Below are 12,251 nucleotides of genomic sequence, written 5' to 3'. Positions count from 1 at the left end.
CCTTAGCAAAACCGGGCATCATCATGTATATTTTAACCCGTTAATTAAATGCTTTTACGTTGAATCACTCCATCTGGAACAATCCTGTGCAAGGGGAAGCAAAGCTAAAATTGTGGGATGTTACTTGGGAAGGACATGTAAATGTCTGTGTTTCAGTTGGGCAAGTTCCTGGAGAGGGAGGGTTTGGGGTATGGCTTCATGTAAATAAGTGCGTTTGGGTGTAAGGATTATTGAGTATTACGATTCTTTCCCAAGCATTCCTGTCCCACCTGAGGTCCTGCAGTGGTGTGTGCAGATTGTGTAAGTTTTATTGCTGTTCATTTCTGACATTCACCAACATTGGATTGGTGAGGGGTTGTCTGGACTTGAGAAGATGGAGGGTGATGGGCAAAGTGCTGATCCGTGACCCACCCCAATCAATTGAATAAGCAAATTGGCCGAGGCATGCTGATTTCCAGCAGATGAAGACTCGACAGTTGAACTATATAAACCATAGTGGCTTCCCAATCCATGTTCAAGTTCTTTGTCTCAGCTGGGCCATTATATTTAAGCTCAGTGCCTTAGATTTGAGGGGAGAGGCCAAGCAGCATTCATGCCCCGATCCGTCTCAAAAAGCTCTAATTACTGGCATACCTGTATCGTTGAGCAATGATCAGATTAGCTGTAATTGCTCCTATAATCATTACATTGAACAAGGGCCATTCAGTCCATTGGGTCCATGTCTGTCTGTAGTTAAAATTAAGGTTTGCGAGTCATATATCCCCCAAATAAAGGGGACTGAGCTTGAAGGTATTTGTCAAGTGTGGGTGAGTATTGTGGTTAAACATAGAATGGAAAAACATGACCTGTCTGTCAACATCATTGTTACCTGGAGCTGGTAGTTTAACCTACATCAATTGTTTGTTCGGTCCTATCTGGCCACTAAGCAGAGGTCAGGTACCCAAGGTGTCCATTATTTTGGTCATCCTCAACTTGTGTTTATTCCGCTCAGATCAACTCCTTCCACCACCAGTGTTCAGTTGCGGCAGTGTGTACCATCTACAAGATGCAGTGTAGAAACTCACCAAAAAACCTTGGGCAGCACCTTCCAAACAAATGACCACTTCAGTCTAAAAGGACAAGGGTAGCAGTTACATGGGAACACCACCACTTGCAAGTTCCCCTCTGAACCACTTACCATTCCTCCACTGTTGCTGGGTCAAAATCTGGAATTCTCTCCCTAAGAGCATTGCAGGTTTATGTACAACACATGGACTGCAGTGGTTCAACAAGATCACCATGAACTTCTCAAGGGCAATGAGGGCCAGGCAATACGGCTGGTCAGCCAGCAGCACCCATGTACCACTAGTGACTTTAAAAAAATTGTGCCATCCATTAACTTCTGCTGGGCCTTGTCTAAATTCTCCTTGGCTATTATCTCTGGCCCTGTCTTTGACCAGAAAGTACATTTTTTTCTGAAGTGAGAAAAAGGAGAAGACATGCAAAACAGTGTCTTAGTGAGTTTGCAAATTTTTAAAAATTATAAATATCCGTTCCATCTCCTAAAATTGCCCTATGGTTCTGCAGATTTTTTCCCCTCCAGTGCCTGTCCAATTTCCTTTTGAAATCATTGGCCAGCCCCACTCCCACCACCCGTATGGGTAATAGGCTCCAGTCATCACTACTCACTGAGTAAAAACAGGGAGGTGGGATTTTATGTACAAGTTTAGTTTGGAGAAGCAAGATTGTTCTGCTTTGCAGCAAAAGGAATGGAGGGGGGATTTGACAGAGGGACACAAGGTTATGATTCTCTTAGAGTAAAACAGTTCTTCATCACTTTCCCTTCCAAGCCCACATTTTCTGCCCAGGATCTTAAATTTGTGTCGTCTAGTTCTTGTACCATCAACAAATGGGAGCAAATTTTCTTTGTTCACCTTAATTCTATCATAGACCACAAGAAATAGGAACAGGAGTATTTAGTTCAGCCCCTCAAGCCTGCTCCACCATTCACTAGGATCATGGCTGATCCCGACATTCCTCCTGTCCACTTTGCTGGGATTTCCCCGTAATCATTGATTCCCATGCCTGTCTCAGCCTTAAATATACACAAGACACTTTTCGGCAAAGCGTTCCATGGACTTAGAACCCTCTGAGGGAATCATAGCCTTGCGTCCCTCTGTCAAATCCCCCCTCCATTTCTTCTGCTGCAAAGGAGAACAGCCCCACTTGTCCAAACTAAGCCTAAAATCCCTCCTCACAGCAATAATTCTTTCAGATCTTCTCTGTACCCCCTCAAGTACTCTCATTTCCTATTAGGTGTAGTGACCAAAACTGAATGCAGTTGTCACATTATACTTCACCAGATAGTAACAATGTTCACAATCTGTGTGATCCTTGTCTTTGGTATCTCTGTCAGTGCAGCCCATATACTTCTCATCATGTGCTGTCACCACCTATACACAACCCCAGTACTTTTGTTGCTGTATGTCACAACTGTGCTACTAAATACACAAGCTAAACAGATTGCAAAAGCTTGTGTGAACAGTTTCCATGTGAGCAGCACACCAAAGGATATCTCTTGTCTTAGCAGCCACACCTCAGTGTAACTTTTAGTATAATGGGTGCAAAAAAATGCTGTTCTACTGTTGACTAATGAAAGCGACTCCCAACAAGAATCTTAATATGCATCTGTTATGTTGTAGGATCTGTACAACAGATATTTGTACCTAAGCTTATATTGTGTTTGGGTATCTCTGGTTCCTACAGGCAACGCTACAGAAGCAGCAGGAGCCGATAGTATCAACAACCCACATAGGGGTAGGAGAGGTACCGACCGTGAATGGACAGACAACTTCACATACAGACCTTTCAGAAGAAAAGCCAGAGCCAGAATCTTCAGAAGAAATATTGGAAAATGGACCAAAAGGTAGAAATCTGGGTTTATTAACCAGCCTGTGTTCTTTTCCACCTCTACCTCCCCAACAAATGTCCCCTAAAGACTGGGATTTGCTTTTACGTTCAGTCCACATTCCTTGATCACATAGTTATGTTGGAACCGTGCAGTACCAAAGTATGACTACATTGCCAAAGGTATCTGCTGTGAGGCCCTGCTTGCTTAATAAGGTGATGGTTATAGATCCAGTGCACTATTCACCAAAGTACCAGAAGTTGCCCCAAGTTCAGTGACCTACGTTTCCCTCTCCTCCAACCCTTCAGGATACCAGCCAATATCTGGAAGATGTCTTTAAAAGTAAGCTTACGTGATATTGTGTAGAGGACGACAAGAATGTGGATTTCCGATAAAAGCAGCCCTTCTCTATATTTGCCAAGTTCCAGTTCACATACTAGGTATTATTGGAGCTTTCATTCCAGAAAGAAGGGTGTTGAGTTTGAGCATGCAGATAAAGGCTGCTTTAAAAAAAAAGGGGGTTAGAAAGTAAAAGCATAATGTTGGCTTAAGAGAGTTAAAATTCTCATCAGGGAAGTTGGTGATCTGTAACAGTCTGGTGGCTGGGGCAAAGGGGGTCATGATGTTGCTGGACCAATGACTCAGGCCCAGACTTAATATTCCAAAGACTCACCACCCCATAAGGGGATCATCCATTGAAGATAGATGAGGAATTTCTTCTCCCAGACAGTGGTGGATCTGTGGGACTCTTTACTACAGAGGGCTATCTGGGCTGGGTTGTTAAGTGTATTCAAGGCTGAGAGAGACAGATTTTTAATCAATAAGGGAATCGAGGGTGATGGGGAAAGGGCAGGAAAGACGAATGGAAGATTATCAGATCAGCCATGACCTCGTTGAGTGTTAGGGCAGACTTCACGGGCCGAATGGCCTGTTCCTGCTCCTATGTCTTATGGTCTCAAGCTTATTCCTTGCCCCAGTCACAAATGGTTTGCCAGCGTCCAGGTGGGATTGTCATGAAGCGGAATGCATCAGACACAACTGTCACAACACAAACAAGGTGGAATGCTATTTTCTGGTTCCGCACATGATCTGATTAAAGTCTTTAAAGAAATTAACAGGAAAAGACAGGGTAGGTAAATTATTGCCACTGGTTCGGGATCCTAGATTTAGGAGGCACAGTCTGAGAATTAGGGCCAGACTGTTCAGGGGAGGTTTTGGGAAGCACTTCGACACACAAGGTGGTAGGTGTTTGCAACACTCAGTGGATGCTGGACCAGATGTTAGTTTTAAATCTGCATTTTTGTTCAAGTATTAAGGGATATGGCCAAAGACAGGTCTAGGGAGTTAGGCCACAGATCAGCCATGATATCTTTGAGTGGCAAAACAGGCCTGAATGGTTAATGGCCTACTCCTGCTCCCACATGCACAGGCTGGGATTTGTTCTTCACCCATACATGCTTAGAATTAGAACATCAAGGGTTGCTAAGTGCAGAAAGGGAAAGTACTAAACAGCATCCAATTAATGTGTTTCTATTTGCACAACCTGTTTATTTGAATTCCCAGCATGCTTGCCATTGCACATGGGCCAACCTGTGTGATACATTTAGGGTTGTGCATGCAGCTTACAAATTGTTGGCATCAGATATACTCAGAAGAAAGTGAGGACTGCAGCTGCTGGAGATCAGAGCTGAAAAATCTGTTGCTGGAAAAGCGCAGCAGGTCAGGCAGCATCCAAGGAGCAGGAGAATTGATGTTTTGGGCTTATGCCCGAAACGTCGATTCTCCTGCTCCTTGGATGCTGCCTGACCTACTGCACTTTTCCAGCAACACATCAGATATACTCAGTGGAAATCTTAAACATTTGCTTTTTGATGTTACTGGGCCTGAAATGGTCATTTGCATCATCTTGGTTTGGAGCTGTTTGTCTCTAGAGTCAATTACTTCCATACAGGGTAATGTAGAACATCACAAATACTTTCATTCCGATTCTCTGTATTTTAGATTCAATTAACAACTGGATCTGAATTTAAAACTGACTTTTGCAGTGATCACATAACCATTTCAGATATAATTGCATTAGTGCATCTGAGAATGAATAGCTACAGCGAGTTGTGTTTGTGTAGCTCTTTGTATGCAAAGAAAGATCTCTTTGCGTAGAGGTTGCAGAAAGGGATGTGGGAGTTGAAGAAAAGCTTCCAGGTGGTCTGTAAAAGGCCAAGGAAGATGAGGTAGTGTGGAAGGAGTGACATGGAAGTGTAAAGTAGCCATAGGCTGCCCCCGATTAGAAAGAGAGAGACAACAGATGAGAGTTTAACCTGAGGGGGATTGCACCTCCGATGGGGCTTGAGGATGAGGCGATGGGGCCTCCGTGGTGATTTCCATGAGTATGGGAAATGAACACCCTCCCCAAACTACTCTCTGCATGAGTGTATCCAAATATCCCTCCACCCGCCTCAAATGACACCCTTGGTACCACCCAGTGAAAATGAGCTTTCTCAACACAGCCAGATATTGAACCTGCCTCCTGTCACTCTGCCTCTATTGCAGACTGCTTCTAACAGGTTTAACAGCACCAGGAGAACATGCAGCTCATTGTGTCGTGAGTCAGTACTTTGCACAAGTGATCTAAAACAGACCCTTGTTTTCTCTCTCTGACCCTTGCTGTCTGTTTTAAAAATTTATTCATTGATTGCCCAAAATGTTGTGGCCTCTGCTTGAACCGCAGCCTGGTTCTTAGTCCAACAGCACTCATTGCAACCAAACTTGCTAAACTGGTTGCTAAGACAATAATTGCCTCTTTGGGAATGTTGACATGAATTTTCTTTCCACTTCATTGTTTTCTCACCTTGCACTGGTTTGTCCATCCCCAGACTTGAGTGGCTGGGATGGTATGGGCAGTTTGTCTGTTCAAAGCTGGCAAGTGACATGTCCATACATGTTTAAAATGGAGAGAAAATCTTGTTATATAGAAGGTAACGAAATAACTTCCACTTGTTTCGCACCATTGCAACAGTCGAACGTCCCATGTGCTTCTCAGTTATCCACATAATTAGCACTGAACCAATTAGTTTCTGGAACAAGTGACTGGTAAACTTGGTCAGAGTGGTAGGCTTTGAAGACTTGAGGAGAGGAGGATACCCAGAACTTTAGACCCAGAGCTGGAGCAGTTAATATTGGGAGAACACAAAAGGCCAGAGTTGGAGATCTGATTCTGGTGTCAGTTAGCCGAACCCTTCTCTGTCGAGTTTTTCTTTTGACTTAGTTCTTGTTTCTGTCTTCCTGCAGACACAGCTCCAGTCATAGCAGCTCCCTCCATGTGGACCCGACCACAAATCAAAGACTTCAAGGAGAAGATCCGGCAGGATGCGGACTCTGTCATCACGGTGGGCAGGGGGGAGGTGGTTACCGTGCGGGTGCCTACTCACGAAGAGGGCTCTTACCTCTTCTGGGAATTTGCTACAGACAATTATGACATAGGCTTTGGTGTCTGCTTCGAATGGACAGATTCTCCCAATACCACAGTGAGCGTGCATGTCAGTGAGTCCAGTGATGATGACGACGACGATGAAGGTATTGTAATCACAACCTCTGCTTTGTTGGGGGAAGGGCAGGGGAGGCTGTGAGGAATCAAGGGAATGTTTAGCTGCTTGTTATTTCTTTCGGTACTTTCACCGAACATGGAAGTTGTGTTGTGTTCCTCATTTCAGGCGTTCCTACGTTCAAGTTGTTACGATGCTCAAATGAGGTGCAAATGAATTCCTGGGGTCATTGGGTACCCTCCTCAGGAGTGAGAAGTCCCACTATTTTCTGGTGTCTGTTGTCTCCTATCTTCCTAGCCCAGGGACACTGAGACTGATTACAGCATCCAGTCAGGCTGACCGGTTCGCTCCACCCAGGGACCTTCCTGCATCCTGAGGAATTGTCACATTGTGCACGTTGTTCAGGCGAGCTGTTGTACAAAGTGCCTGCACATAGACTACAAGGCTGCTCTTGCCTTGTTTGCACGGCTCCGTTTGATACTGCACTGCATCCACCAACTGACTGAACCCTACTGCATTGGAGACATGGTGCAGGAAGATGCCAATCTGTCATGGCACTGCCATCTAACTTACCATAAACCTCCACGGCCCTATATTAGCAAGCTGCGCCTCAAACTGAGACCCAAGTGCATTGAGAGGTTGCATCCTATTAGGCTTGGCAGGAATATCCAGTAGTACTTTGTGAAATAATTTTGAAATGCAGTGATTGTATGACCATGTGGGAGTGGGGGAGTTGTGTGACAATCAGTCTCACTGACATGTTGGTCTTCCTTCGTTGTTGGCTGTAAGAACAAGGTCAGCTAGAGACAGACTGCTCTTTAGTGGTGGCCTGTACAAATGGGTGGGGCCTGTATTTAACATTCCACCCGAGATGAGGCATCCTTGCTAGTGTGTTACATCCCTAATAGTGCACTGGAATTTCAGCAGTGATTGTGTGGCCCTGAGTCAAAAATCTTCAGGTCCAGAGTGAATATCAGAACGGTTTAGTTGCAACTTCTGCTTAGTATTTACTGCCTGGGCCGATGAACGACAGGACTGGAATACTAAATGTTCAGTGTGAAAGAAATTCAGACAATACAGGCAAACGACAGACGAAAATAGTTCAGAGGAGACCCGATCTGAATGGTCCTGCACCTATCATTCATACTCAGAGAATAGAACTGCAGAGCATTTTATCCCAATATAACTGAATAGAACTCTGAACTCAGTTATATTGAAGCTAAGCTGCTGCCTCACTTTAAGTACAGTGTTGAATGGAAATTTTCTTGCAGGCTGCATTAACAAGCATTGTCTGGAAGTTTGTTCGCTACTCCTAGTTACATAGCAGCAGGAGCTCAGCGGGTACTGACTTTGGCGTTTTGTTTTCTTACTCCTTCATGATGTGGGTGTCACTGTGAAACCAACATTTATTACTGGACATAAACAATCTAGTCGCTGTGTTGGCTTTTGAACTCGACTGAGGCTTGTTAATCCAAGCTTCTGCATTGCTCTTCTAGCTAGAACCATTGAGCTATTTTATCCCAAAGTCAGAAGTTATGTCCCAGAAAACTGAGCTTACAATGTCAGCTGGCACTCTGGTGCAGTACTTTCAGGTGAGATATTAAAACAAAGAGCATTTCTGTCCCCTCAGATGAAACTAAAATATCTCCTGGCACTATTTTTGAAGAAGAGAGGGGAATTATGCCAGAGTCCTAGCCAATATTTAATGCCTCCACGAACTCCTAAAAACGGATATTCAAGTCGTTATCGTAGTGGGAGCTTGCTGTGGACAAAATAATGGCCAGATTTCCATTGTTAGAACAGCGACAACATTTTGAAACTGTTCATTGCTTCTTAAGCCCTTTGGGATAACATGAAATTGTCTGAAGTGGTACTGAGATTTTTCTTTTGAATATGGGCTGCCATTTCCGCTTTTGGGAGACATGACACTGGGAGAGGAAGTGGGTGCAATAGACCATAGGCAAAATGCGCAAGATTTTTTTTTTCATCCATGCCCCAATCCCCAACTATTGTACTGTAGAACCCAGCACATGAAATGACTGACTCTGCCTCTATTATGGGAGCAGGGAGATCCCACTCATTTCCCCAAATAGCAAAAGTTAGCATCTTCGGACACAAATCTTGACTCTTTCTTGATATATAAAAAAGGATGTATTTGTAAATTTTGACGCTGTCTTGCATTGTTTCTTGCAGATAGTCCCAATGAAGTGGAGAAGATCAAGAAGGAGGCCAGCAAAGTTCAGGTAGATGAGGTGGTACCAGTCTACAGACGGGATTGCCATGAGGAGGTGTATGCTGGGTCCCATCAGTACCCAGGCAGAGGGGTCTACCTCCTGAAATTCGACAATTCCTATTCACTCTGGAGGTCAAAATCTGTTTATTACAGAGTTTATTACACCAGATAAAACCAAGCTAGCCCACGCTTGGCTCCTGCTTCTTTTTGTTTTATTTTGTAAACTTCAATTTGCACATTGTGCATTGAAATAATTATCTAAATCGTTCTATATAATAAATTGGGTGAAGGATCTTCTACTGCAGTAATGAAACTCACTGCCAGGAATTGGTTTCATTAGCCGCCTTCAGAGTCATTGCTATATTCAATTGTTGCTGGCACTGATAACCATTTGTGTGTTGCATCATGAGGAGTGGTTAATGCAAGCCTTTGTAGTCTATAAAGTCTAAAAACAGAGGGTAGTTTAAGAAATGCTTGGCTGGATGCATAGAAATCACCTTGTCGGTTTGCCCCTATAAATCCCTCTGTGTAGTTATCCCCAGGAAATGTAAAAGCAGCTTTGCCTGTTTTGCTGAACCCTGGTGTTCAGAAGTCTCAGTTGGGTTTGCTTCGTAAAATGAATCGCTCGTCACTAGAACTGGGGCTGGCGTTTACCACGAGATGTGGTCAGGCTGCAAGTTGCATGGTGTGAAAATCTGCGATTGAGTAGGGAAAGGTGAGTTAATGGTTTGTGCATGACTGCCCTTGTGCCCAAAGCATCTCATCAGTCAGCTTGTTTCTCAGACAATACTTGGCCCTCTGTTCATTCTGCCTAAACAGAGGTGGGACTTGTGACTCCAGTCATCCAACCTTTAATTTTTTTTTTAGTTTTTAGTTTCAATTATATGGAAAAGCTTTGATGCACTCAGGATTTGAAGTCCCCCTTGGTTGAAAACATTGTCTTAGTTTACCTCCTTGGTCTATCCTGTTCAGTCCAGATAACGTGTTGTCCCACTCAGTAGGCGGAATACCTGGGGCCTCTTAGGGTTACTCTGTACAGCAGCCTTTCCTCAGTGTTAACGAGCTGGGTTTCCTTGGAGACTTCCTCCCTACATTGAAAGTGCCTCTTGAGACCCCAGAGCCATTTACCTGAGCTCTTCAGCGAATGCCTCGTTCTAGAGGAGAGAAGATAATGGCCAATGGCAGACTGGTGGGATACTGTGGCTATACGTAGCCATGTTTGGCTGGGGTTTTTTTTTTGTTTGAAAATTGACTTCACAGTTTGGGAAACATCCCTTTTTAAATCGTATCCCTGACCAAAATCCATTCCATGCCACGTGGTAGTCAGTTATGACACTGAGCAGCTGCATTTTCTGCTGTACTAAGTTTCAGTTATGACACTGAGCAGCTGCATTTTCTGCTGTACTAAGTTACTTGATCTTGGCCACAGTAATGGGGAAGCTGTTTCCCTCAGTGTTTGGAGCTGAGCTCAGAGGTCTTTGACGTCCTCCTCACTGCCCAGTGATTCCCAGCTGCTGGTTTGTTAGGTGAGAGCAGGGTGAGCTTTCCTGTGATGTCCTCTGTGCTTCATTATTCTGCTGCCAGTCTGTCTAGACTGTGCAGGTAAGGGTTTTTATTCATGTACACCAGTTTGTCATGACGTTAAGCAGCTGGTAAAGAATCAAGGCACAATCGTGCTGCATCCCATCAGTCTGGCCTCATTGACTTGAGGTGGAGACTTGAATCCAGTTTAACAAGTGAGTTGCTTGAGCGTGGGCTGGCCATTGCACAGGAACTTGAGCAGTTTGACCTGGCTTTTGCTTTAACCAATTGTTGACCAAACCCCTCCTGGCACAGAGTATCTAGTCCACAGTTCCTTCTTACAACCTTCATCAGTTATGTGTGGTTGTGCTCATTCAGAGAGAGAGAGAGAGCACCCAACAATTAATTGTTGTGTTGAGAGGAAGGGTTAAAACCAGTAGAACAGAAATAGTGAGCAGGCTTCCATCCATTGCCCTCATTGACATGAAGGAAATAGTATAGTGTCTGGCAGTTTCAGTCCTTGTGACACAGGAAGGCTCTTGCTTTCTCTCCTTTCTATAAGGATTTGCCTTTTGCTATTTTTATTTTTCAACAAAGCTGTTTATCTCTGGGTATAATGAGGGTTACACATTATATTGATAAGAAATGCTTATAAACTTGATGGATCTCCCATGGTATTCTCCCTGAGGAGATGGTGAGCTTCTAAATTCCTGAGATTGGCAAATTGAATGCAAGTTTTGGGTTCTAAGGCAGAAGATTGCAGCCTGTGCACTTTTTTTCTGAAATGTAAAAAGTTTGCATCGACTCGTGGAAGTTAGATAGGGAGGCCCAGTCGAAGTGTAGACTTTCCGATATATAATTTAACATACTAGCATCCCTGTTTTATTCAGCTGATCAGGGGTTGCAGCTTGTACCTGGAGGACCTTGTTGTCACCAAAGCATCTTAATTAAGAATAGTTTCAGATTTCCTTTTGAAATCACTTCTTTCATTTCTCATGGTGCGATTGTGTTGTACCGGTATAGCTGCGACCTGTACAGTTCTGAGATGGCAGTTGTTTCTGCAAGGGCTTTTGTTTTGTTTTCCCTCTCTCTCACCCTCTTATATAAATAATTGTTTCATTAACACTTGTATATAATGCTTCTCCCCCCCCCCCCCCCACCATTTCCTTTTTGTGGATTGTATTTACTGCTGTTTTCCTAATTACAGGCACCACCAACTGTTTTATATATGGTTTGAATTAGTCTGATTTTCAGTGAAACCGAAATGTAATGGACACTCATTGAGCAGGGTATGTTGTTGGAAATGTGGCCTGATGTTCTGAGCTGTTAGTCTGACAGAAGTTTCCCAGAATATTAAACTTGGAAAGATTTTATTGCTGTGGCTTTTTTTAATGACCAGTGCAATTTTGGAAACAGTTTCTTTCAATAATCTATTTAATCTCTATTAAACATATGTTTATCTGTACTTTTTACTTTCCTTCCCTTTCTTAGTAAATAAAATGCTTTTCTTTTGTGGGTTTTGTCATTGGCTTGAGGTTAGGCGCATCACCACTGCATCGATTTTTCTCTGTTCTGGATGGCTACCAGGATCGGTGTTAGAACATATGGTGAGCCTGGGAAATGTTATCAGGTTGGGTTTGCTCATGGATCCTGCTGTATCTGTCAAATTCACTTTCACTCCTGTCTCGTGGGCTGTCACCTTGGACCGCGGGCTGCATGGTCAAGATTATTCTGCAACGTAGGAGCTTTTGAGCACTATGCTGAGATCAGGTAAGAGCTGGAGCATTGGAGGCTGAGGGGCGACCTTAAAGAGGTTTACAAAATCATGAGGGGCATGGATAGGATAAATAGACAGTGTTTTTCCCTGGGGCAGAAGTGTCCAGAACTAGAGGGCATAGGTTTAGGGTGAGAGGGGAAAGGTATTAAAGAGACCTAAGGGGCAACTTTTTCACGCAGAGGGTGGTACATGTATGGAATGAGCTGCCAGAGGAAGTGATGGAGGCTGCAACATTTCAGAGGCATCTGGATGGGTATATGAATAGGAAGGGTTTGGAGGGATATGGGCCGGGTG

At 43.9% G+C, this 12,251-nt stretch overlaps 1 protein-coding gene across 1 annotated transcript in view; it reads left to right on the top strand.

Moving 5' to 3' along the window:
• Nucleotides 1–11,553, top strand: part of acbd3 (acyl-Coenzyme A binding domain containing 3) — a 48,779-nt gene extending 37,226 nt beyond the window's left edge. Inside the window, exons 6-8 of the mRNA XM_043687283.1 lie at nucleotides 2,746–2,905; nucleotides 6,173–6,457; nucleotides 8,620–11,553. Coding sequence (XP_043543218.1) covers nucleotides 2,746–2,905; nucleotides 6,173–6,457; nucleotides 8,620–8,831 — 657 coding nt within the window. The 3' untranslated portion in view covers nucleotides 8,832–11,553. The remainder of the gene's footprint in view (nucleotides 1–2,745; nucleotides 2,906–6,172; nucleotides 6,458–8,619) is intronic.
• Nucleotides 11,554–12,251: the final 698 nt, after the last annotated feature.

Source organism: Chiloscyllium plagiosum, chromosome 3, assembly GCF_004010195.1.
Source record: "Chiloscyllium plagiosum isolate BGI_BamShark_2017 chromosome 3, ASM401019v2, whole genome shotgun sequence".
Lineage (NCBI taxonomy): Eukaryota > Metazoa > Chordata > Chondrichthyes > Orectolobiformes > Hemiscylliidae > Chiloscyllium > Chiloscyllium plagiosum.
The sequence above is the reverse complement of the archived record's forward strand: the minus strand, read 5'-3'. Positions and strand labels throughout refer to the sequence as shown.